Source organism: Chiloscyllium plagiosum, unplaced genomic scaffold (genome assembly GCF_037043375.1).
Source record: "Chiloscyllium plagiosum isolate Xiang-an unplaced genomic scaffold, Cpla_swu_hap1 HiC_scaffold_6, whole genome shotgun sequence".
Lineage (NCBI taxonomy): Eukaryota > Metazoa > Chordata > Chondrichthyes > Orectolobiformes > Hemiscylliidae > Chiloscyllium > Chiloscyllium plagiosum.
The window spans coordinates 125,663,328-125,689,690 of NW_028270144.1; the positions used below are offsets into that span (position 1 = coordinate 125,663,328).

Sequence of the window (26,363 nt, forward strand, 5' to 3'; positions counted from 1 at the left end):
CAGAAAAGATTTACAAGGATGTTGCCAGGGTTGGAGGATCTGAGCTACAGGGAGAGGCTGAACAGGCTGGGGCTGTTTTCCCTGGAGTGTCGGAGGCTGAGGGGTGACCTTATAGAGGTTCAAAGTTTGGGAGAAGATTTGTAGCTCGGGTGCTTGTTGTTGTGGTTCTGTTCACCGAGCTGGGAATTTGTGTTGCAGACGTTTCGTCCCCTGTCTAGGTGACATCCTCAGTGCTTGGGAGCCTCCTGTGAAGGGTTTCTGTGATGTTTCCTCCGGCATTTATAGTGATTTGTATCTGCCGCTTTTGGTTGTCAGTTCCAGCTGTCCACTGCAGTGGCCGGTATATTGGGTCCAATCAATAAGCACATCGACCTGGACCCAATATACCGGCCACTGCAGCGGACAGCTGGAACTGACAACCAAAAGCGGCAGATACAAATCACTACAAATGCCGGAGGAAACACCACAGAAGCGCTTCACAGGAGGCTCCCAAGCACTGAGGATGTCACCTAGGTAGGGGACGAAACGTCTGCAACACAAATTCCCAGCTCGGCGAATAGAACCACAACAACCTTATAGAGGTTTACAAAATTGAGGGACATAGATAGGATAAATAGACAAAGTCTTTTCCCTGGGGTGGGGCAGTCCAGAACTAGAGGGCATAGGTTTAGGGTGAGAGGGGAAAGATATAAAAGAGACCTAAGGGGCAACTTTTTCTCACATAGGGTGGTATGTGTATGGAATGAGCTGCCAGAGGAAGTAGTGGAGGCTGGTACAATTGCAACATTGAAGAGGCGTTTGGGTGGGGATATGATTAGGAAGGGTTTGGAGGGATATGGGCCAGGTGCTGGCAGGTGGGACTAGATTGGGTTGGGATATCTGGTCGGCATGAACAGGTTGGACCAAAGGGTCTGTTTCCATGCTGTACATCTCTATGACTCTATTGGAAAATGTAACTTTTGGATGAGCAGAGGGATCTTGGTGTCCATGTACACAGATCTCTGAAAGTTGCCACCCAGGTAAATAGTGCGGTGAGGAAGGCATATGGCGTACTGGCTTTTATTGGTAGACGAATTGAGTTCCGGAGTCCTGAGGTCATGATGCAGTTGTATAAGACTCTGGTGCGGCCGCATCTGGAATATTGTGTGCAGTTTTGGTCGCCATACTATAGGAAGGATGTGGAGGCACTGGAACGGGTGCAGAGGAGGTTTACCAGGATGTTGCCTGGTATGGAAGGAAGATCGTATGAGGAAAGACTGAGACACTTGGGGCTGTTTTCATTAGAGAAAAGAAGGTTTAGGGGTGACTTGATTGAGGTGTACAAGATGATTAGGGGGTTAGATAGGGTTGACAGTGTGAACCTTTTCCCGCGTATGGAGTCGGGTATTACAAGGGGGCATAGCTTTAAATTAAGGGGGGGTAGATATAGGACTGAAGTTAGGGGTAGGTTCTTTACTCAGCGAGTTGTAAGTTCATGGAATGCCCTGCCAGTAGCAGTGGTGGACTCTCCCTCTTTATGGGCATTTAAGCGGGCACTGGATAGGTATATGGAGGATAGTGGGTTAGTATAGGTTAGGTGGGCTTGGATCGGCGCAACATCGAGGGCCAAAGGGCCTGTACTGCGCTGTATTCTTCTATGTTCTATGTTCTATCCTATCCCACCTCGGTCCAGGAACTCTCCACCTATGTTTGGGACACCACCCACGCCCTCTATCTCCTCTGTGCCTTTCATTTTCCCGGCCCCCAATGCCTCATCTTCACCATGGACAGCCAGTCCCTGTACACATTTATCCACCAAGCCCTCCGTTTCTTCCTCTCACATCGACCCAACCAGTACCCTTCCTCTGACACATTCATTTGATCGGCTAAACTGGTCCTCAACCTCAACAATGTTTACTTTGGTCTGGAGCAATGGGAGGATTCAAAGGCACTGGATAGGTATATGGAGGATAGTGGGTTAGTATAGGTTAGGTGGGCTTGGATCGGCGCAACATCGAGGGCCAAAGGGCCTGTACTGCGCTGTATTGTTCTATGTTCTATGTTCTATGTAACTGACCCAACACAGCAATTTAATTAATTAACTGTTCCGAGCCAGTAACATCCCATAAATACATTCCTTGGCAAAAAGGTACGTTCAAACATAGATCCTAATGGGCAGGAGGAAGCAACGTCCAAGACAAAGTCGGAGAAATCCTGTACTGAAACTTGCAATCTCCTGGACTCCAGCATCTTGTAACTGCTACAGTTTTTAAAAAAGCTGGAGGAAGCCCAAACTGGGTGAACTGGCCACTCCCCTTCCATTGGTAAACTGTTAAACTCCCTCCACTCCTTGGCACCTCTGCCTTTATGTCCTCTGTTCAAAAAAAAAGGACAAAAATAGCCTCCTTTTTTAAAGTGACAGCATAATTGCACCATGTATTCTTTATGATCCGTCCTACAGGCTGACTCTGAACTGAGAACCTTTATCTCTGTTTTCAAGTTTTAACAGGAAATATGTAGGGTTCAACTCGAATGTTTTGTGCTGTGGGCCTTGCTCAGCAGAATGCCACACCCTGAGGAGATGTTCATTATGTCATTACACAAGTGATCCAGAAGCTCAGGCTAATTCTCGGGGGATCATTGGGTCAGATCCCCACCATTACGGCCCGTGGAATATAAATTGAATGTCTAAATCTGGAATTGAAAGTGAGTCGGGAACAGCGACGGTGAAACTGCCACCGCTTGTTGTAGAAACATTTGCATTTTAATTTGTGTTTGTGTTGCTGGGTTTAGGAGGATCCATTTTGGACAGCACAGGATCTCTCGCAGAAAGACAACATGGAGGCTTCGAATCAGTCGCTGTGTAAACTGGCGGATGTGCTCACCCTGGCGGTGCACTGGAACAAGAGCGTGATGGTGAACCTCTGGAGACCACCCCGTGAACATCCCTTCTACGCTTCCTGGATCAACGTCACCTTGGAAACCATCCTGGAGTCTGGAATTGCCCAGGAGCTGGTGAGCCATTCATCACAGTCCAGTTTTGGATCAACCCATAACCAAGAAATTACACCCAGAAATTACATGGAAGTGTTGGTGTTGGATGGGGGTGAACAAAGTCAGAAGTCAGATGACACCAGGTTACAATCCAACAGGTTTATTTGAAATCACAAGCTTTCGGAGCGCTGCTCCTTTGTCAGGTGGAGTCATAGAGGCAGAGGCATGTACAGCACAGAAACAGACCCTTCAGTCCAATTCGTCCATGCTGACTAGATATCCCAATCTAATCTAATCCCATTTGCCAGAACTTGGCCCATAACTCTCTAAAACCTTCCTATTCATCCAGATGCCTTTTAAATGTTGTAATTGTCCAGCCTCCACCATTTCCTCTAGCAGCTCATTCCATACACATACCACCCCGTGTGTGAAAAGGTTGCCCCTTCGGTCCCTTTTATATCTTTTTCCTCTCACCCTAAAACTATACCTTCTAGTTCTGGACTCCCCCACCCCAGGGAAAAGACCTTGTCTATTTACCCTATCCATGCCCCTCATGATTTGATAAACCTCTATAAGGTCACCCCTCAGCCTCCAATGCTCCAGGGAAAACAGCCCCAGCCTATTCAGTATCTCCCTCAGGCTCATATCCTCCAACCCTGGCAACATCTTTGTAAATCTTTTCTGAACCCTTTCAAGTTTCACAACATCTTTCCGATAGGAAGGAGACCAGAATTGCACGCAATATTCCAACAGTGGCCTAACCAATGTCCTGTACTGACTTCACCAGTGCTCCGAAAGCTTGTGATTTTGAATGAACCTGTTGGGCTGTAACCTGGTGTCATGTCAGTTATGACTCTGACATAAAAATAGCAGCGAATAGGAGCAGGAGTAGGGCATTTGAGCCTGCTCCACCATTCTATATGATCATGGCTGATCATCCAACTCAGTCCCCTTCATCCCCATATCCTTTGACCCCTTTAGCCCATGAGCTGTATTGAACCCCTTCTTAAACATTTCAATGCTTTGGTCTGAGCCTCTTCCTGTGGCAGAGAATTCCATAGGTTCAACACTGACTGGGTGAAGACATTTCTCACCAACTCCATCCTAAACTGGCCTAGGTCTTATCCTTAACCTGTGACCCCTAGCTCTAGACTCCAGAGTCACTGGGAAAAATCCTTTCTGTGTTTACCCTGTCTAGGCCTGTTCCAGACAGGTGGGAAATGATTGTCTGATCCATTAAAGAGCATTTACAGCGCTATCGCCCATTTAACACAATGAAACCTGCTGACGAGTTCCACAGGAATAATAAAGAGAACTCGACCCTGAATAGCTCCCAGAATTAGAAGCTAGAGGAGGCCATGTGGCTCCTCAGGACTGCTCTGTCAGTCAAGGTTGTAGTTGATTTTCTTGTGGCTTTAACTCTGCTAACTCTCGTAGCCTTCAACTCCCTTACCCATCAAACAGCTGTCTATCTCAGCCTTCAGTGTATTCAGTGACCCTCCAGAACACACTCTGGAAGAGAGTTCCATACAGACAGACACACACAATCTCGCGCGCTCTCTCTCTCGCGCGCGCTCTCTCTCGTGCTCTCTCTCTCACGCACTCACACAGACGTGCACACATACATACATAATTGCTCCTCATCTCCATCTACAGTGTTGTTGTATCAGGGCTTCAGGACCAAGTCACAGATACTCCCTTAACTAGCTCAGTAAGGGCAGAGTTAATTAGACTGGAAAAAGTGTATGTATAAGAGAAGCAAGTGTAGAGAATAGTGTCAATAATGTAACAGTAAGATCTGAGCCTGGCAGAGCACAGGAGTTTACAGTAGGATGTTCTTGGGCTGGAGTGATTCAGTAATGAAGAGAGACTGGATAGGCGAGAGTTAGAGAAGGTGGGGGTGGGAGGGGGACCTTGATTGAGGTGTACAAAGGAAGCGCAGTGCTACCAATGGTGAGATATTTCATCTGTTTACCCTCTCCAATCTCAAGGTCCACCAGTACAGTGGCTCAGTGATTAGCACCGGGACCTGGGTTCCTCCGAATTCCAGTCAATGACCCCCTGTCATTCAAATAGATCATGGCTGATCTGATAATCCTCAACTCCGCTTTCCTGCTTTTTCCCCACAGCCCTCAGTTCCCTTACTGATTTGAAAATCTCTCCCTCTCAACCTTGAATATACTTAATAACCCAGTTTCGACAGCCCTCTGTGATAAAGGATTCCACAGGTTCACTCCCCTCTGAGAGAAGAAATTCTTTCATCCCTGTCTTAAACACGTGACCCCCTTATTCTGAGATGATACCCTCTGGTCCTAGACACTCCCACAGGGGGAAACAACCTTTGTGTCTCCCCCTGTCAAGTCCTCCTAAGAATCTTACACGTTTCAATAAGATCACCTCCCAGTATTCTAAACTTCACTGAGTACGAGCCCAACCTACTCAACTTTCCCCATAACTCCAGTCCCTCCATACCTTGTATCAGCCCATTTAACCTTCTCTGGGCAGCCTCTGATTCATCTGTTGGATGCAGGGCCCAGAACTGTTCACAGTATTCCCACTGTGCTTATGCCTCGATTTAAAATGCCCATCAATGTTGTTTTTCAATTGCGATGTGTCCTTTCTAACCTCCCTATCTCTATACTTGCCTCCAGCCCCATATTCCCGACAGCCTCTTGCACATCCCAGATTTCAGTTGTCCTGCTGTCATGCCTTCAAACGTCTGAGCCAAAAGCTCTGGAAATTTCCACCGTCCTTGTTGTGGTTCTGTTCGCCGAGCTGGGAATTTGTGTTGCAGACGTTTCATCCCCTGTCTAGGTGACATCCTCAGTGCTTGGGAGCCTCCTGTGAAGCGCTTCTGTGATGTTTCCTCCGGCATTTATAGTGGTTTGTCTCTGCCGCTTCTGGTTGTCCGTTCCAGCTGTCCGCTGCAGTGGCCGGTATATTGGGTCCAGGTCGATGTGTTTATTGATAGAATCTGTGGATGAGTGCCCCATTGCCTTACATCAAAAACATTTGTGAACTGACGGCCAGACTACTACGACCACAAGGACTCCTAACAGCACACAAACCAACAGCCACACTCTGACAACAACTCACCAGGACAAAGGACCCGATACCCAGCATGAGCAAAACCAACGTAGTGTACAAAATCCCATGCAAGGACTGCACAAAACACTGCATAGGACAAACAGGAAGACAGCTAATGATCCACATCCATGAACACCAACTAGCCACGAAACGATACGACCAGCTATCCTTAGTAGCCACACACGCAGATGACAAGCAACATGAATTCGACTGGGACAACACTACTATTATAGGACAAGCCAAACAGAGAACAGCCAGGGAATTCCTAGAGGCATGGCACTCATCCACAGATTCAATCAATAAGCACATCGACCTGGACCCAATATACCGGCCACTGCAGCGGACAGCTGGAACTGACAACCGAAAGCGGCAGATTCAAACCACTACAAATGCCGGAGGAAAGATCACAGAAGCGCTTCACAGGAGGCTCCCAAGCACTGAGGATGTCACCTAGACAGGGGACGAACCGTCTGCAACACAAATTCCCAGCTCGGCGAACAGAACCACCCGAGCTACAAATCTTCTCCCAAACTTTGATTTCCACCCTCCCTTCCAACTTCTCCACCTCTCTATCCCTTTTTCTTCCTTATATCCATATGTTTTCCCAAGCATATGACCACACATCCTGATGACTCCTAGTGTGACTGGGGGAAATCAGACAGTCTGTGGTAACGCTCCCATGAAGTGTCGGGACGCTATCTGAGTGCACTCCCTCCCTACAATGTGGTGTCAGTTGTGAGCTCACGGCTGTCTGCTTTTCAGGTGATCTGGCTACCGGAGGAGGACAGGCAGATAGTTCGCCAAGTGGCACCAGGCTTCCAGCAGATGTCCTCCGTGAAAGAAAACGTGACAGTGCTACGCTCGCAAGGCATCACCGGATTAAACCTGCGTTACAACAAGATCGATGCCAAGGAGCTGCGGTACGTCTGACTAATGGAATCTCTCTCCTCCATCATTCATGGGATGTGGGCATCTCTGACCAGGGCAACGTTTAAAACCCAGAGTCAGCTCCATTGCTGTGGGTCTGGAGTCATGTGTAGTTCAGACCAGGTAAGGATGGCAGTTTCCTTCCTTCAAGGGCATTAGAGAACCAGGTAGGTTTTCTTTTCCTGATAATGAAACTCATGAACTCATAATTCCAGATTTGTTTTGAATTTGAATTCCACCATCTGCCGGGATGAGATTGGAACCTGCGTCCCAGGCCTGAAGAAGGGTCACTGGACTCAACCATTTCTCCTCACTGACGCTGCCAGATCCTCTGAGTTTCTCCAGCAATTTCCATTTTTATTCCACAGGGCAGAACATGGGCCTTTGGATTACTAGTCTGGCAACAGTACCATGTAGAATTTATTGCATAGAAATATCTAGTCCATGCTAGTGCTCCACACAATCCTTCTAAAAGCCTGCTTCATTCTTTTAACTAGTTTTCCCTTACATCTCAGAATAGCAGTACAGGTCTCCCCTTTGGATCCCTAAATCTCTTCCTCCATTCAGTGAGATTGTGGCTGATCTATGACCTAATTCTTGAAACCATCTGGGGAGGTGTTAGTGTAATCGTGGTAGTATCACAGGACCCATAATCCAGAGCCCAAAGCTAATGGTCTCGGGAATGGGTTCAAATCCCACCATAGGGGAGGCATGGTGGCTCAGTGGTTAGCATTGCTGCCTCACGTTGCCAGGGACGCAGGTTTGATTCCACCCTCTGGCGATTGTCTGTGTGGTCTGCGTTTGCACATTCTCCCCGCGTCTGCATGCTTTTCCTCCGGGTGCTCCAGTTTCCTTCCACATCCAAAGATATACAGGAGGATTCGCCATGTTAAATTGCCCCATAATGTTAAGGGATGTGCAGGTTGGGTTGATTAGCCATGGGAAATGTAGGGTTATAGGGATAGGGGTAGAGGGTGGGTTTGGGTGGAATGCTATTTGGAGAGTTCGTGTGGACTTTGTGGGCCGAATGGCCTGTTTCCACAAAAGGGATTCTGAGTTTCATAGCAGGTCATGAGCTATGAATTCAATAAAATCTGGAACATAATGTAAGCTTAATGTGACCATTGTTATAAAACCCATCTGTTCCATTCAACCCTTTTTTTTTTTGGGCAGATATCTGCTGTCCTTACCTGATCTGGCCGACATGTGGTTGTCTGTTAGCTGCACTAAATACTGATCCCGCCAATGACATCCACACCCTAACAACAAATAAAAGAAAAATATTTCAAATCCCTTAATTCCAGCTGGAAGTAACAAGGTGGCAAAGCGTGCTTTCTTAAATCATAAAATAAACTGATCGGTTTTGCATTTCAAAATTAAATATCTTGTTTGTGGGATGTGTGTATTCCTGGCCAGAGTAGCATTAGTGGCTCATTGCTGCCTGCCTGTGAGACGGTGATGGTGAGCTGTCTTGGTTTACACTGCAGTCCCTGGGATAGTGTCTCTACCCACTGTGCTACTACAGAGGCACTTCCAGCATTTTAACCCAGTGGCAGTGAAGGAATTTTAAAGCTAACAATTGACCTGATAACTGCCATTTACAATAGGGAGTTCTGAACTCGTACCACACTTTGCACGTTGTACATAAAAAAACTCTGCGCAGGGGTAGGCCATCTGGCCCCTTGAGCCTGCTCCACCATTCAATAAGATCATGGCTGATCTTTTCATGGCCTCAGCTCCACTTACCCCCACACTCTGACCGTAACCCTTAATTCTTTTACTGTTCAAAAACATTATCTATCCTAGCTTTAAAAACCTCAACCGCTTCACTGGGAAAGGAATTCCATTGATTTGCAACCCTCTGGGTGAAGAGGTTCCTCCTTAATTCAGTCCTGAATCTGCTTCCCCTTATTTTGAGGCTATGCCCTCTTGTCCTAGTTTCACCTGCCAGTGGAAATATCCTCTCCACTTCTATCTTGTCTGTTCCCTTCCTAATATTATACATTTCTATAAGATCCCCCTTTATTCTTCTGAATTGCAATGACTATAATCCCAGTCTACTCAGTCTCTCCTCATAAGCCAACCCCCTCAACTCTGGAATCAACCTAGTGAACCTCCTCTGCACCCCCTCCAGTGCCAATACCTCTTTTTCTCAAGTAAGGAGACCAAAGCTGCATGCAGTACTCCAGGTGTGGCCTCACCAGCCCCTATACAGCTGCAACATAACCTCCCTGCTTTTAAACTCAATCCCTTTAGCAATGAAAGACAAAATTCCATTTACTTCCTTAATTACCTGTCGTACCTGCCTGCAGACCAACCTTCTGTGATTCATGCACAAGGACATCTAGGTCCCTCGGCATAGCAGCATGCTGCAATTTTTAAAAAAATCAAGTAACAATCTTTTTTACTGTTATTCCTACGTTTATTAACATTGTACTCCACCTGTCAGACCTTTTCCCTCTCACTCAAAGTATCTATGTTCCTTTGCAAGGTTTCACAGTCCTCTACATGCTTTGCTCTGCCACTCATCTTAGTGTCATCTGCACACTTTGACACACTATGCATGGTTCTCAACTCCCAGTCATTTATGTAAATTGTGAACAATCATGGTCCCAACACTGATCCCTGAGGCACACCAGTAGCCACTGATTACCAGCCAGAATAGCAGACATTTCTCCCCACTCTTTGCTTCTTGTTAGTCAACCAACCCTTCATCCATGCTAATACTCTCTCCCTAATGCCATGCATCTTTATCTTTTGCAACAGCCTTTGGTGCAGCACCTTGTCGAATACCTTTTGGAAATCTAGATACACCACATCTACTGGGTCCCCATTGCCCATCTTGCTCATAATGTCTTTATAGAACTACAAACGATTTGTCAAACATGATCTGCCTTTCATGAACCCATGCTGTGTCTGCCTAACGGGACAATTTCTATCAGCATGCCTTGCTATTTCTTCCTTGATAATAGACTTCGGCATCTTTCCCACTACAGAGGTTAAGCTAACTGGTCTGTAATTCTCCATCTTTTGTCTACCTCCCTTTTTAAACAGTGGTGTCATACTTGCTGTTTTTCAATCTGCTGGAACTGCCACAGAATCCAGTGAATTTTGGAAAATTACCACAAGTGCACTTGCTATTTCTCCCACCAGCTCTTTTTTTTTTTAGTACCCTGGGATTCATTCCATTAGGGCCTGGAGACTTGTCTACCCTTAGCTCCATGAGCTTGCCCCACACTACCTCTTTTGTTTCCAGATACTCACCTACCTTCATCTCTTTGTCAATTACTGGCAGGTTATTAGTGTCCTCCACTGTGAAAACCGACACTAAATACCTGTTCAATGCCTCGGCCATTTCCTCATATCCCATAACTAAATGCCCCTTCTCATCCTCTAAAGGACCGATGCTTACTTTAGCCACTTTTGTTGTTTTATATATTTATAGAAACTTTTGCTATCTGTCTTTATATTCTGAGCTATTTCGTTCTCATAATCTACCTACCTTTTTTTTAAAGCTCTTTTGTGGTTTTCTGTTGACCTTTAACACTTTCCCAATCTTCTAGTTTCCTGTGATCTTGGCCACTTTGTATGCCTTCTCTGTTGTTTTGATAACCTTCCTTATTTCCGTAGGCACCCATGGCAGAATACCCCTTTTCCTACAGTCCTTCCTTTTCACTTGTATATACTTTTGCTGAGCACTTTGAAAAGTTGCTTTGAAAATCCTCCACTGTTTGTGACCATAAAGTCTTTGCTTCCAATCTACTTTTGGCCACCTTCTCCCTCATCCTATTGTAGTCTCCCTTGTTTAAGCACAGGACCCTGGGATTGGATTTTATCTTTGCACTCTCCATCTGTATTCTAAATTCAACCAGACTGTGATGGCTCTTTCCAACAGCATCCCTAACTATGAGGTCATTTCATATTCCTGTCTCATTACGCAAGGCCAGATCTAGGATTGCTTGCTCCCTCCATTCCATTACATACTGCTCACGAAAACTATTGTTGGATATACATCGATGAACTCCTCCTCAAGGCTACCCCGACCAACCTGGTTCAACCAATTGACGTGTAGATAAAAATGCCCCATGATAATTGTGGTACCATTTTTTACAAGCATTAGTTATTTCCACCCAAATCAATTCAAACTTCTTCTCCATAGAACCTGTATCATCTCTCAGCACTGCCCTAATGTCATCCTTGAATATCAGAGCTACACCACCTCCCTTATCGTCCTGTCTGTCCTTCCAACTAGTCTGATACCCCTGGATATTTAACTCCCAGTCGTGACCATCCTGTAACCATGTCTCTGTAATGGCTGCTAAATCATATTCATTCACATTGATTTGTGCCATTTACTCATCAACCTTGTTATGAATGCTACGAGCAAAGTGCCCTTAGTGTTTGTAGCTTCTTTATGAATTCCAACATCTCCAACAATAATATCTCCAGAGTTATCCTTCCTTTTTTACATCTTTCAAACCCTCCTGCACACATGCTAATCTGCTGCTTACCTTGTTATTTATCACCGTACTTCCTGTCATTTCCCCCTCCCTCTCCGCCCCCCCCGACTCATTATTTTAATGTCCAAGCAACCACCTTATTTATCCTTTTCACTAGAACGCTAGTTCCAGATAAGCTCAGGCAGATACCATTCCATGGGTACAGATCCCTCCTGTTCCAAAACTGATGCCAATGCCCCATGAAATGGAACCCCTCTTCCCCACACCACTCCCTTACCCAGATGTTTACTTCCCTAATTTTCTTATCCCTAAACCAATTTGCACATGGCTCGAGTAGTAATCTGGAATTTATAACCCTTGAGTGGTAGCTCACTTCTGAAAATTCGCTCGAATTTTGAGACTTTGCTTCGTAATTGTTGCCTTCTCCGCCACCAGAATAGGGTTCTGTTTGTCTTTTTAAAAAATATTATCTGTTCCCTTTGACCTTGAACACATCAATCAAATCACCCTTCTAAACTCCAGAGAGTACAACCCTTGTTTTTGTAATCTGTCCTCTTAGTTTCCAATATATCTACCTTGTGTTTTTCTTCAAGGTCATTGTATCTGACTGAAGATTTGAACAAAGAATGAAGAACATTACAGCAGTAGGAACAGGCCCTTCGGCCCTCCAAACCTGCGCTGATCCAGATCCTCGATCTAAAACTGCTGCCTATTTTCTAAGGATCTGCATCCCTTTGCTCCCTGCCCATCCACGTATCTGTCTAGATATATCTTAAATGACATTATCGTTCCGACCCTTACCACCTCCACTGGCCTACCAGGCACCCACCACCCTCTGCATAAAGAATTTTCCATGTAGATTTCCCCTCTCATTTTGAACTCGTGACCCCTAGTAATAGAGTCCTCCACTCGGGGGGTGGGTGGAATTTCTTGCTATCCACCCTGTCTACACCTCTCATGATTTTGTAAGCCTCAGTCAGGTCCCCCCTCAACCTCCATTTTTCAAATGAAAATATTCCTAATCTACTCAACCCCTCCTCAGAGCTAGCACCCCCCCATACCAGGCAACATCCTCGTAAACCTTCTCTGCACCCTCTCTAAAGCATCCACATCCTTTTGGTAATGTGGCGACCAGAACTGTACACAGTATTCCAAATGTGGCCGAACCAAAGTTCTACACAACACGAACATGACCTACCAACTCTTGTGCTCCATATCCTGAATGATGAAGGAAAGCATGCCATATGCCGCCTTGACCACTCGACTGACCTGCATGGCCACCTTCAGGGAACAATAGGCCTGAACACCCATTTTCCATTTACCATATAGTTTGCTCTGGAATTGCAGTTTCCAAAATGCATCACCTCGCACTTGTGCAGATTGAACTCCATTTGTCATTTCTCTGACCAACTCTCCAATCTGTCTATATTCTGCTGTATTCTCCGACTGTCCCTTTCACTATCTGCTACTCCACTAAATGTTTGTATCATCTGAAAACTTGCTAATGAGGCAACCTACACCTTCCTCCAAACCATTTATGTATATCACAAACAGCAGTGGTCCTAGAATTGATCCCTGTGCAAAACCATTGGCCACAGATCTCCATTTTGAGAAGCTCCCTGTTGCATGTACCTAAGTACAGTGAAAAGTCTTGTTCTGCAAGCAGTGCAGGCAGATCATAGCCAACAAGGACATACAGATCATAGGGTGTTTGGACAGAGTGAGGCCTATAAGGTTACAGCCGCACAGGAGGTGCACAAAGTAAGATCAACATTATTTGAAGATGAAATACTCAGCAGAGTTCCAGGAATCCCAGTGTAGTCTAATCAGTATTGGCTAATCAGTATGACCTTTACTTCACTGTTTTGCAGTCCTTGAGATGCAACCCTCCATGGGTCATCTGAACCATCTTCTCATCTACTTGTGCCAATTTCAGAGCCTTGCAGACAGAAACAGACCCTTCAGTCTATACCGATCATGTTCCCAAACTAAACTAGTCCCACCTGCCTGCTCCAGGCCCATTCCCCTACAAACCTCTCCTATTCATTTACTTATCTAAGTATTTTTAAATGTCATAACTGTGCCCACAACCAGCACTTCCTCAGGAAGTTCATTCTTCACACTAACTACCCTCCGTGTAAAATCTTTGCCCCGAATGTCTTTTTAAAACCTCTCTCCCCATTGAACAACAGACCCGAGCACCCACCCTCTCCGTGCTCTGAGGGTCTCCACAAAAGCAAAATATTACACAATTACTGCAGAAATCAGTCATCCTGATGTTGCTTCAGGAAGGTGGGGTGTGGGCGGGAGGTGAGATCAGTGGTTGAGATGGGACAGTTGGATATTATGGGATAGAACCTGAACAGTCCCTCTCTGTAGAGTTTTCAGCAACTCCTTCCTGGGTTAGTGCTACCTTCAGCTTGTGCTGATCTCCATGCCTCACTCTTTGTCTCTGTGTCTCTCGACTGCAGCGAGTACGCATCGGACAACATCAGCACCAACCTGTACCTGGTGAATGAGCCGTGGTTATACTCGGTGCTGTGGTGTGCTGGGGTGCAGTCAGTTACATCTGATGCCTGCCAAGTCCTGAGTGAGGTGCAAGCTCCCACCTGGATTATGGTGAGTAAGAGACACAGCAGTGAGCTTCAGAGAAATTCCGTCACTGGGATAGGTCGGGGGCTATACCTCCCGGTGAGGCTCAGTTAGATGATGGAGAAAGTGAGGTCTGCAGATGCTGGAGATCAAAGTTGAAACTTTATTGCTGGAACAGCACAGCAGGTCAGGCAGCATCCAGGGAACAGGAGATTCGACGTTTCGGGCACAGGCCCTTCTTCATTCCTGAAGAAGGGCCTGTGCCCGAAACGTCGAATCTCCTGTTCCCTGGATGCTGCCTGACCTGCTGTGCTGTTCCAGCAATAAAGTTTCAACTCAGTTAGATGATGGTCAGCTGTATGTTAACTCCATTGGCCAGCCCTGCTTCCCCAACCCTGAATAGTCCGACCTCAAACAAAATTTGAACAAACCTCAAACTGAAGTTCCAATTGGAAAAGCTCATTCAGGCAGAGAAGGCTGAGAGGGCTCCCACACTGAGGAGTATGGACAGAGCTGACAGAAGCGGAGTTGAAAGGTCAGTAACAAGTGGGGGCATCCCTCAACTCTTCCTTCCCATCCCCTTTTCCCCCATCCCCAAGCCCCCTTGACCTCTATGTCCCTTCTCCCGCCAGTCCCCTCTCATCCCCCCTCCCGTCCCCTCTCTTCTCTTCCCCCCCCCCCCCACCCACGTCCCCTCTCTTCTCTTTCCCCCCCACCCCCGTCCCCTCTCTTCTCTTTCCCCCCCACCCCCGTCCCCTCTCTTCTCTTTCCCCCCACCCCCGTCCCCTCTCTTCTCTTTCCCCCCACCCCCGTCCCCTCTCTTCTCTTCCCCCCCCCCCCACCCCCGTCCCCTCTCTTCTCTGCCCCCGCACCCCCGTCCCCTCCCTTCTCCCCCACCCGTCCCCTCTCTTCTCCCCCCCCCCCCCCATCCCTCTCTTCTCCCCCCCCCCCCCCCCCCGTCCCTCTCTTCTCCCCCCCGTCCCTCTCTTCTCCCCCCCGTCCCTCTCTTCTCTCCCCCCCCCGTCCCTCTCTTCTCTCCCCCCCCGTCCCTCTCTTCTCTCCCCCCCCCGTCCCTCTCTTCTCTCCCCCCCCCCCGTCCCTCTCTTCTCTCCCCCCCCCGTCCCTCTCTTCTCTCCCCCCCCCCGTCCCTCTCTTCTCTCCCCCCCCCCGTCCCTCTCTTCTCTCCCCCCCCCCGTCCCTCTCTTCTCTCCCCCCCCCGTCCCTCTCTTCTCTCCCCCCCCCGTCCCTCTCTTCTCTCCCCCCCCCGTCCCTCTCTTCTCTCCCCCCCCCGTCCCTCTCTTCTCTCCCCCCCCCGTCCCTCTCTTCTCTCCCCCCCCCGTCCCTCTCTTCTCTCCCCCCCCGTCCCTCTCTTCTCTCCCCCCCCCGTCCCTCTCTTCTCTCCCCCCCCCGTCCCTCTCTTCTCTCCCCCCCCGTCCCTCTCTTCTCTCCCCCCCCCGTCCCTCTCTTCTCTCCCCCCCCCGTCCCTCTCTTCTCTCCCCCCCCGTCCCTCTCTTCTCTTCCCCCCCCCCGTCCCTCTCTTCTCTCCCCCCCCCCCCCCGTCCCTCTCTTCTCTCCCCCCCTCGTCCCTCTCTTCTCTCCCCCCCCCCCCCCCCGTCCCTCTCTTCTCTCCCCCCCCCGTCCCTCTCTTCTCTCCCCCCCCCGTCCCTCTCTTCTCTCCCCCCCCCGTCCCTCTCTTCTCTCCCCCCCCCGTCCCTCTCTTCTCTCCCCCCCCGTCCCTCTCTTCTCTTCCCCCCACCCCGTCCCTCTCTTCTCTCCCCCCCCCCCCGTCCCTCTCTTCTCTCCCCCCCCGCCGTCCCTCTCTTCTCTCCCCCCCCCGTCCCTCTCTTCTCTCCCCCCCCCGTCCCTCTCTTCTCTCCCCCCCCGTCCCTCTCTTCTCTCCCCCCCCCCCGTCCCTCTCTTCTCTCCCCCCCCCGTCCCTCTCTTCTCTCCCCCCCCCGTCCCTCTCTTCTTCCCCCCCCCCGTCCCTCTCTTCTTCCCCCCCCCCCCCCCGTCCCTCTCTTCTTCCCCCCCCCCCCCCCCGTCCCTCTCTTCTTCCCCCCCACCCCCCGTCCCTCTCTTCTTCCCCCCCCCCGTCCCTCTCTTCTTCCCCCCCCCCGTCCCTCTCTTCTTCCCCCCCCCCCCCGTCCCTCTCTTCTTCCCCCCCCCCCCCGTCCCTCTCTTCTTCCCCCCCCGTCCCTCTCTTCTTCCCCCCCCCTCCCTCTCTTCTTCCCCCCCCCCGTCCCTCTCTTCTCTCCCCCCCCCCCTCTTCTCTTCCCCCCCCCCCGTCCCTCTCTTCTCTCCCCCCCCCCCCCGTCCCTCTCTTCTCTCCCCCCCCCCCCGTCCCTCTCTTCTCTCCCCCCCCCCGTCCCTCTCTTCTCTCCCCCCCCCCGTCCCTCTCTTCTCTCCCCCCCCCCGTCCCTCTCTTCTCTCCCCCCCCCGTCCCTCTCTTCTCTCCCCCCCCCCGGCCCTCTCTTCTCTCCTCCCCCCCCCCCCCCCCCCCGTCCCTCTCTTCTCTCCCCCCCCCGTCCCTCTCTTCTCTCCTCCCCCCCCCCCGTCCCTCTCTTCTCTCCCCCCCCCGTCCCTCTCTTCTCTCCCCCCCCCGTCCCTCTCTTCTCTCCCCCCCCGTCCCTCTCTTCTCTCCCCCCCCGTCCCTCTCTTCTCTCCCCCCCCCCGTCCCTCTCTTCTCTTCTCTTCCCCCCCCCCCGTCCCTCTCTTCTCTTCCCCCCCCCCCGTCCCTCTCTTCTCTTCTCTCCCCCCCCCCCCCCGTCCCTCTCTTCTCTTCCCCCCCCCCCGTCCCTCTCTTCTCTTCCCCCCCCCCCGTCCCTCTCTTCTCTTCCCCCCCCCCCGTCCCTCTCTTCTCTCCCCCCCCCCGTCCCTCTCTTCTCTCCCCCCCCCCCCGTCCCTCTCTTCTCTCCCCCCCCCCCCCCCGTCCCTCTCTTCTCTCCCCCCCCCCCCCCGTCCCTCTCTTCTCTCCCCCCCCCGTCCCTCTCTTCTCTCCCCCCCCCCCCCCCCCGTCCCTCTCTTCTCTCCCCCCCCCCCCCCGTCCCTCTCTTCTCTCCCCCCCCCCCCCCCCCGTCCCTCTCTTCTCTCCCCCCCCCCCCCCCCCGTCCCTCTCTTCTCTCCCCCCCCCCCCCCCCCCGTCCCTCTCTTCTCTCCCCCCCCCCCCGTCCCTCTCTTCTCTCCCCCCCCGCCCCGTCCCTCTCTTCTCTCCCCCCCCCCCGTCCCTCTCTTCTCTCCCCTCCCCCCCCCCCCCGTCCCTCTCTTCTCTCCCCCCCCCCGTCCCTCTCTTCTCTCCCCCCCCCCCGTCCCTCTCTTCTCTCCCCCCCCCTGTCCCTCTCTTCTCTCCCCCCCCCCCGTTCCCTCTCTTCTTCCCCCCCCACCGTCCCCTCTCTTCTTCCCCCCCCCCCCCCACCCCGTCCCCTCTCTTCTTCTCCCCCGCCCCCCTCCCCTCTCTCCTTCTCCCCCGCCCCCGTTCCCTCTCTTCTTCCCCCCCCACCGTCCCCTCTCTTCTTCCCCCCCCCCACCCCGTCCCCTCTCTTCTTCCCCCCCCCCACCCTCCCCTCTCTTCTTCTCCCCCGCCCCCCTCCCCTCTCTTCTTCTCCCCCGCCCCCGTCCCCTCTCTCCTTCTCCCCCGCCCCCGTCCCCTCTCTTCTTCTCCCCCGCCCCCGTCCCCTCTCTTCTTCTCCCCCGCCCCCGTCCCCTCTCTTCTTCTCCCCCGCCCCCCTCCCCTCTCTTCTTCTCCCCCGCCCCCCTCCCCTCTCTTCTTCTCCCCCGCCCCCCTCCCCTCTCTCCTTCTCCCCCGCCCCCCTCCCCTCTCTCCTTCTCCCCCGCCCCCGTCCCCTCTCTTCTTCTCCCCCGCCCCCGTCCCCTCTCTTCTTCTCCCCCCCCCCCGTCCCTCTCTTCTCTCCCCCCCCCCCCCGTCCCTCTCTTCGCTCCCCCCCGTCCCTCTCTTCTCTCCCCCCCCCCCGTTCCCTCTCTTCTTCCCCCCCCACCGTCCCCTCTCTTCTTCCCCCCCCCCACCCCGTCCCCTCTCTTCTTCTCCCCCGCCCCCCTCCCCTCTCTCCTTCTCCCCCGCCCCCGTCCCCTCTCTTCTTCTCCCCCGCCCCCCTCCCCTCTCTCCTTCTCCCCCGCCCCCGTCCCCTCTCTTCTTCTCCCCCGCCCCCCTCCCCTCTCTTCTCCCCTGCCCCCGTCCCCTCTCTTCTTCTCCCCCCCCCGTCCCTCTCTTCTCTCCCCCCCCCTCTTCTCTCTCCCCCCCCTCTTCTCTCCCCCCACCCCCCTTCTCTCCCCCCCCCGTCCCTCTCTTCTCCCCCCCCCGTCCCTCTCTTCTCTCCTCCCCCCCCCCGTCCCTCTCTTCTCTCCCCCCCCCCCCCCCGTCCCTCTCTTCTCTCCCCCCCCCCCCCCGTCCCTCTCTTCTCTCCCCCCCCCCCCCGTCCCTCTCTTCTCTCCCCCCCCCCCGTCCCTCTCTTCTCTCCCCCCCCCCGTTCCCTCTCTTCTTCCCCCCCCACCGTCCCCTCTCTTCTTCCCCCCCCCCCACCCCGTCCCCTCTCTTCTTCTCCCCCGCCCCCCTCCCCTCTCTCCTTCTCCCCCGCCCCCGTTCCCTCTCTTCTTCCCCCCCCACCGTCCCCTCTCTTCTTCCCCCCCCCCCACCCCGTCCCCTCTCTTCTTCTCCCCCGCCCCCCTCCCCTCTCTTCTTCTCCCCCGCCCCCCTCCCCTCTCTCCTTCTCCCCCGCCCCCGTCCCCTCTCTTCTTCTCCCCCGCCCCCGTCCCCTCTCTTCTTCTCCCCCGCCCCCGTCCCCTCTCTTCTTCTCCCCCGCCCCCCTCCCCTCTCTTCTTCTCCCCCGCCCCCCTCCCCTCTCTTCTTCTCCCCCGCCCCCGTCCCCTCTCTTCTCCCCCGCCCCCGTCCCCTCTCTTCTTCTCCCCCGCCCCCGTCCCCTCTCTTCTTCTCCCCCCCCCGTCCCTCTCTTCTCTCCCCCCCCCCCGTCCCTCTCTTCGCTCCCCCCCCGTCCCTCTCTTCTCTCCCCCCCCCCCCGTTCCCTCTCTTCTTCCCCCCCCACCGTCCCCTCTCTTCTTCCCCCCCCCCCCCACCCCGTCCCCTCTCTTCTTCTCCCCCGCCCCCCTCCCCTCTCTCCTTCTCCCCCGCCCCCCTCCCCTCTCTCCTCCTCCCCCGCCCCCCTCCCCTCTCTTCTCCCCCGCCCCCGTCCCCTCTCTTCTTCTCCCCCGCCCCCGTCCCCTCTCTTCCTCTCCCCCCCCCCCCGTCCCTCTCTTCTCTCCCCCCCCCCCCCCTCTTCTCTCCCCCCCCCTCTTCTCTCCCCCCCCCCTCTTCTCTCTCCCCCCGCCTCTTCTCTCCCCCCCCCCCCCCTTCTCTCCCCCCCCCCGTCCCTCTCTTCTCCCCCCCCCCCGTCCCTCTCTTCTCTCCTCCCCCCCCCCCGTCCCTCTCTTCTCTCCCCCCCCCCGTCCCTCTCTTCTCTCCCCCCCCCCCGTCCCTCTCTTCTCTCCCCCCCCGTCCCTCTCTTCTCTTCTCTCCCCCCCCCCCGTCCCTCTCTTCTCTTCTCTCCCCCCCACCCCCGTCCCTCTCTTCTCTTCTCTCCCCCCCCCCCCCCCGTCCCTCTCTTCTCTTCTCTCCCCCCCCCCGTCCCTCTCTTCTCTTCTCTCCCCCCCCCCGTCCCTCTCTTCTCTTCTCTCCCCCCCCCCCGTCCCTCTCTTCTCTCCCCCCCCCCGTCCCTCTCTTCTCTCCCCCCCCGTCCCTCTCTTCTCTCCCCCCCCGTCCCTCTCTTCTCTCCCCCCCCGTCCCTCTCTTCTCTCCCCCCCCCCCCCCCCCGTCCCTCTCTTCTCTCCCCCCCCCCCCCCGTCCCTCTCTTCTCTCCCCCCCCCCGTCCCTCTCTTCTCTCCCCCCCCCCCGTCCCTCTCTTCTCTCCCCCCCCCCCGTCCCTCTCTTCTCTCCCCCCCCCGTCCCTCTCTTCTCTCCCCCCCCCCGTCCCTCTCTTCTCTCCCCCCCCCCGTCCCTCTCTTCTCTCCCCCCCCCCGTCCCTCTCTTCTCTCCCCCCCCCCCGTCCCTCTCTTCTCTCCCCCCCCCCCCGTCCCTCTCTTCTCTCCCCCCCCCCGTCCCTCTCTTCTCTCCCCCCCCCCCGTCCCTCTCTTCTCTCCCCCCCCCCCCGTCCCTCTCTTCTCTCCCCCCCCCCCGTCCCTCTCTTCTCTCCCCCCCCCCGTCCCTCTCTTCTCTCCCCCCCCCCGTCCCTCTCTTCTCACCCCCCCCGTCCCTCTCTTCTCACCCCCCCCGTCCCTCTCTTCTCTCCCCCCCCCCCGTCCCTCTCTTCTCTCCCCCCCCCGTTCCCTCTCTTCTTCCCCCCCCACCGTCCCCTCTCTTATTCCCTCCCCCCGTCCCTCTCTTCTCTCCCCCCCCCCGTCCCTCTCTTCTCTCCACCCCCCCGTCCCTCTCTTCTCTCCCCCCCCCGTCCCTCTCTTCTCTCCCCCCCCCGTCCCTCTCTTCTCTCCCCCCCCCCCGTCCCTCTCTTCTCTCCCCCCCCCCCGTCCCTCTCTTCTCTCCCCCCCCCCGTCCCTCTCTTCTCCCCCCCCCCCGTCCCTCTCTTCTCTCCCCCCCCCCGTCCCTCTCTTCTCTCCCCCCCCCCCGTCCCTCTCTTCTCTCCCCCCCCCGTTCCCTCTCTTCTTCCCCCCCCACCGTCCCCTCTCTTCTTCCCCCCCCCCACCCCGTCCCCTCTCTTCTTCTCCCCCGCCACCCTCCCCTCTCTCCTTCTCCCCCCCCCCCCCGTCCCCTCTCTTCTTCCCTCTTCCCCCGTCCCCTCTCTTATTCCCTCCCCCCCCCCCCCCCGTCCTATCTCTCTTCTTCCCCCCCCCCGCCCCCGTCCCCCCCCGTCCCCTCTCTTCTCTTCCCCCCCCGTCCCCGTCCCCCCCCGTCCCCTCTCTTTTCTTCCCCCCCCCTCTTTTCTCTCCTCCCCCCCCCCCCGTCCCTCTCTTCTTCTCCCCCCCACCGTCCCCTCTCTTCTTCCCTCCTCCCCCGTCCCCTCTCTTCTTCCCTCCCCCCCCCCCCCCCGTCCTATCTCTCTTCTTCCCCCCCCCCCCCCCCCGTCCCCGTCCCCTCTCTTCTTCCCCCCCCCCCCCCGTCCCCTCTCTTTCCCCCCCCCCCGTCCCCTCTCTTCTTCCCCCCCCCCCCCGTCCCCTCTCTTCTATCCCCCCGTCCCCTCTCTTCTTCCCCCCCCCCCCGTCCCCTCTCTTCTTCCCCCCCCCCGCCGTTCCCTCTCTTCTTCTCCCCCGCCCCCCTCCCCTCTCTTCTTCTCCCCCGCCCCCCTCCCCTCTCTTCTTCTCCCCCGCCCCCGTCCCTTCTCTTCTTCTCCCCCGCCCCCGTCCCCTCTCTTCTTCTCCCCCGCCCCCGTCCCCTCTCTTCTTCTCCCCCGCCCCCGTCCCCTCTCTTCTTCTCCCCCGCCCCCGTCCCCTCTCTTCTTCTCCCCCGCCCCCGTCCCCTCTCTTCTTCTCCCCCGCCCCCGTCCCCCCCCGTCCCCTCTCTTCTCTTCCCCCCCGTCCCCTCTCTTTTCTTCCCCCCCCCCTCTTTTCTCTCTCCCCCCCCCCGTCCCCTCTCTTCTTCTCCCCCCCCCGTCCCCTCTCTTCTTCTCCCCCCCCCCGTCCCCTCTCTTCTTCTCCCCCCCCCCCCCGTCCCCTCTCTTCTTCTCCCCCCCCCCCGTCCCCTCTCTTCTTCTCCCCCCCCCGTCCCCTCTCTTCTTCTCCCCCCTCCCCCCGTCCCCTCTCTTCTTCTCCCTCCCCCCCCCCGTCCCCTCTCTTCTTCTCCCCCCCCCCCCCCGTCCCCTCTCTTCTTCTCCCCCCCCCGTCCCCTCTCTTCTTCTCCCCCCCCCCCCCGTCCCCTCTCTTCTTCTCCCCCCCCCCCCCGTCCCCTCTCTTCTTCTCCCCCCCCCCCCCCGTCCCCTCTCTTCTTCTCCCCCCCCCCCCCCGTCCCCTCTCCTCTTCTCCCCCCCCCCCCCCGTCCCCTCTCTTCTCTTCCCCCCCCGTCCCCTCTCTTCTCCCCCCCCCCGACCCCTCTCTTCTCCCCCCCCCCCCCGTCCCCTCTCTTCTCCCCCTCCCCCCCCGTCCCCGCTCTTCTCCCCCTCCCCCCCCGTCCCCTCTCTTCTCCCCCTCCCCCCCGTCCCCTCTCTTCTCCCCCCCCCCCCGTCCCCTCTCTCCCCCCCCCCCCCCGTCCCCTCTCTTCTCCCTCCCCCCCCCCCCGTCCCCTCTCCTCCCCCCCCGTCCCCTCTTCTCCTCCCCCCCGTCCCCTCTTCTCCTCCCCCCCGTCCCCTCTTCTCCTCCCCCCCGTCCCCTCTTCTCCTCCCCCCCCGTCTCCTCTTCTCCTCCCCCCCCGTCCCCTCTTTCCCCCCCCGTCCCCGTCCCCTCTTCTCCCCCCCCCCGTCCCCTCTTTCCCCCCCCCGTCCACTCTTCCCCCCCCCGACCCCTCACCTCTCCCCCGCCCCGCCCGTCCCCTCTCTTCTCTCTCCCCCCCCCCCCGTCCCCTCTCTTCTTCTCCCCCCCCCCCGTCCCCTCTCTTCTTCTCCCCCCCCCCGTCCCCTCTCTTCTTCTCCCCCCCCCGTCCCCTCTCTTCTTCTCCCCCCCCCCCCCCCCCGTCCACTCTTCCCCCCCCGTCCCCTCACCTCTCCCCCCCCCCCCCCCGTCCCCTCTCTTCTTCTCCCCCTCCCCGCCCGTCCCCTCTCTTCTCTCTCCCCCCCCCCCCCGTCCCCTCTCTTCTTCTCCCCCCCCCCCGTCCCCTCTCTTCTTCTCCCCCCCCCCCCCCCTCTCTTCTTCTCCCCCCCCCCCCCCCCCCGTCCCCTCTCTTCTCTTCCCCCCCCCGTCCCCTCTCTTCTCTTCCCCCCCCCGTCCCCTCTCTTCTCTTCCCCCCCCCGTCCCCTCTCTTCTCTTCCCCCCCGGTCCCCTCTCTTCTCTTCCCCCCCGTCCCCTCTCTTCTCTTCCCCCCCCCGTCCCCTCTCTTCTCTTCCCCCCCCGTCCCCTCTCTTCTCTTCCCCCCCCGTCCCCTCTCTTCTCTTCCCCCCCCGTCCCCTCTCTTCTCTTCCCCCCCCGTCCCCTCTCTTCTCTTCCCCCCCCGTCCCCTCTTTTCTCTCCCCCCCCCCCCCCCCCGTCCCCTCTCTTCTTCTCCCCCCCCCCCCATCCCCTCTCTTCTTCTCCCCCCCCCCCGTCCCCTCACTCCACCCCCCCGTCCCCTCACTCCACCCCCCCGTCCCCTCACTCCACCCCCCCGTCCCCTCACTCCACCCCCCCGTCCCCTCTCTCCACCCCCCCGTCCCCTCTCTCCACCCCCCCGTCCCCTCTCTCCACCCCCCCGTCCCCTCTCTCCACCCCCCCGTCCCCTCTCTCCTCCCCCCCCGTCCCCTCTCTCCTCCCCCCCCGTCCCCTCTCTCCTCCCCCCCCGTCCCCTCTCTCCTCCCCCCCCGTCCCCTCTCTCCTCCCCCCCCCCCGTCCCCTCTCTCCTCCCCCCCCCCCGTCCCCTCTCTCCTCCCCCCCCCCCGTCCCCTCTCTCCTCCCCCCCCCCCGTCCCCTCTCTCCTCCCCCCCCCCCCGTCCCCTCTCTCCTCCCCCCCCCCCCGTCCCCTCTCTCCTCCCCCCCCCGTCCCCTCTCTCCTCCCCCCCCCCGTCCCCTCTCTCCTCCCCCCCCCGTCCCCTCTCTCCTCCCCCCCCCGTCCCCTCTCTCCTCCCCCCGCCGTCCCCTCTCTCCTCCCCCCGCCGTCCCCTCTCTCCTCCCCCCCCCCCCGTCCCCTCTCTCCGCCCCACCCCGTCCCCTCTCTCCGCCCCCCCCGTCCCCTCTCTCCTCCCCCCCCCCCGTCCCCTCTCTCCTCCCCCCCCCCCCGTCCCCTCTCTCCTCCCCCCCCCCGTCCCCTCTCTCCTCCCCCCCCCCCCCGTCCCCTCTCTCCTCCCCCCCCCCCCCGTCCCCTCTCTCCTCCCCCCCCCCCCGTCCCTCTCTCCTCCCCCCCCCCCCCCGTCCCCTCTCTCCTCCCCCCCCCCCCCGTCCCCTCTCTCCTCCCCCCCCACCCCCCGTCCCCTCTCCTCCCCCCCCCCCCCCGTCCCCTCTCTCCTCCCCCCCGTCCCCTCTCTCCTCCCCCCCCCCCCCCCGTCCCCTCTCTCCTCCCCCCCCCCCCCGTCCCCTCTCTCCACCCCCCGTCCCCTCTCTCCTCCCCCCCCCCCCCCCGTCCCCTCTCTCCTCCCCCCCCCCCGTCCCCTCTCTCCTCCCCCCCCGTCCCCTCTCTCCTCCCCCCCCGTCCCCTCTCTCCATCCCCCGTCCCCTCTCTCCACCCCCCGTCCCCTCTCTCCTCCCCCCCCCCCCCCGTCCCCTCTCTCCTCCCCCCCCCCCCGTCCCCTCTCTCCTCCCCCCCCCCCGTCCCCTCTCTCCTCCCCCCCCCGTCCCCTCTCTCCTCCCCCCCCCCCCGTCCCCTCTCTCCTCCCACCCCCCGTCCCCTCTCCTCCCCCCCCCCCCCCCGTCCCCTCTCTCCTCCCCCCCCCCCCCCCCCGTCCCCTCTCTCTCTCCCCCCCGTCCCCCCCCCCGTCCCCTCCCTCTCTCCCCCCCGTCCCCCCCCGTCCCCCCCCGTCCCCTCTCTCTCCCCGCCCCCGTCCCCTCTCTTCTCCCCCCCCCGTCCCCTCTCTTCTCCCCCCCCCCCCCCCCGTCCCCTCTCTTCTCCCTCTCCCCCCCGTCCCCTCTCTTCTCCCTCTCCCCCCCGTCCCCTCTCTTCTCCCCGCCCCCGTCCCCTCTCTTCTCTTCCCCCCCCCCCGTCCCCTCTCTTCTCTTCCCCCCCCCCCGTCCCCTCTCTCCTCCCCCCCCCCGTCCCCTCTCTCCTCCCCCCCCGTCCCCTCTCTCCTCCCCCCCCGTCCCCTCTCTCCTCCCCCCCCGTCCCCTCTCTCCTCCCCCCCCCCCGTCCCCTCTCTCCTCCCCCACCCCCCCCGTCCCCTCTCTCCTCCCCCACCCCCCCCGTCCCCTCTCTCCTCCCCCACCCCCCCCCGTCCCCTCTCTCCTCCCCCACCCCCGTCCCCTCTCTCCTCCCCCACCCCCGTCCCCTCTCTCCTCCCCCACCCCCGTCCCCTCTCTCCTCCCCCACCCCCGTCCCCTCTCTCCTCCCCCCCCCCCCCCGTCCCCTCTCTCCTCCCCCCCCCCCCCCGTCCCCTCTCTCCTCCCCCCCCCCCCCCCCCCGTCCCCTCTCTCCTCCCCCCCCCGTCCCCTCTCTCCCCCCCCCCCGTCCCCTCTCTTCTCCCCCCCCCCCCCCCGTCCCCTCTCCTCCCCCCCGTCCCCTCTCCCCCCCCCCCCCCCGTCCACTCTTCCCCCCCCCCCCCCCCGTCCACTCTTCCCCCCCCCCGTCCCCTCACCTCTCCCCCGCCCCCCCGTCCCCTCTCTTCTCCCCCCCCGTCCCCTCTCTTCTCCCCCCCCGTCCCCTCTCTTCTCCCCCCCCCCCGTCCCCTCTCTTCTCCCCCCCCCCCCGTCCCCTCTCTTCTCCCCCCCCCCCGTCCCCTCTCTTCTCCCCCCCCCCCGTCCCCTCTCTTCTCCCCCCCCCCGTCCCCTCTCTTCTCCCCCCCCGTCCCCTCTCTTCTCCCCCCCCGTCCCCTCTCTTCTCCCCCCCCGTCCCCTCTCTTCTCCCCCCCCCCGTCCCCTCTCTTCTCCCCCCCCGTCCCCTCTCTTCTCCCCCCCCGTCCCCTCTCTTCTCCCCCCCCGTCCCCTATCTTCTCCCCCCCCGTCCCCTCTCTTCTCCCCCCGTCCCCTCTCTTCTCCCCCCCCGTCCCCTCTCTTCCCCCCCCCCCCCGTCCCCTCTCTCCCCCCCCCCGTCCCCTCTCTCCCCCCCCCCGTCCCCTCTCTCCCCCCCCCCCCCCCCGTCCCCTCTCTTCACCCCCCCCCGTCCCCTCTCTTCACCCCCCCGTCCCCCCTCTCCCCCCCCCCCCCCCGTCCCCTCTCTCTCTCCCCCCCCGTCCCCTCTCTCTCTCCCCCCCCGTCCCCTCTCTCTCTCCCCCCCCGTCCCCTCTCTCTCTCCCCCCCGTCCCCTCTCTCTCTCCCCACCCGTCCCCTCTCTCTCCCCCCCCCGTCCCCTCTCTCCCCCCCCCCCCCCCGTCCCCTCTCTCTCGCCCCCCCCCCGTCCCCTCTCTCTCGCCCCCCCCCGTCCCCTCTCTCTCGCCCCCCCCCCCGTCCCCCCTCTCTCGCCCCCCCCCCGTCCCCTCTCTCTCGCCCCCCCCCGTCCCCTCTCTCTCGCCCCCCCCCCCGTCCCCTCTCTCTCTCTCTCTCTCTCCCCCCCCGTCCCCGTCCACTCTCTCTCCCCCCCCCGTCCCCTCTCTCTCCCCCCCC

At 58.4% G+C, this 26,363-nt stretch overlaps 1 protein-coding gene across 5 annotated transcripts in view; it reads left to right on the top strand.

Annotated features, from left to right (window-relative positions):
• gdpd5b (glycerophosphodiester phosphodiesterase domain containing 5b) overlaps positions 1-26,363 on the top strand; it is a 250,916-nt gene that overhangs the window by 176,469 nt on the left and 48,084 nt on the right. For 3 of the 5 annotated variants that reach the window (XM_087988435.1, XM_087988434.1, XM_087988436.1), the window contains 3 exons: positions 2,773-2,994; positions 6,823-6,980; positions 13,919-14,066. In XM_087988435.1, the coding sequence (XP_087844561.1) occupies positions 2,773-2,994; positions 6,823-6,980; positions 13,919-14,066 (528 nt within the window). The remainder of the gene's footprint in view (positions 1-2,772; positions 2,995-6,822; positions 6,981-13,918; positions 14,067-26,363) is intronic. The other 2 variants (XM_043692480.2, XM_043692479.2) reach the window with 1 other exon arrangement.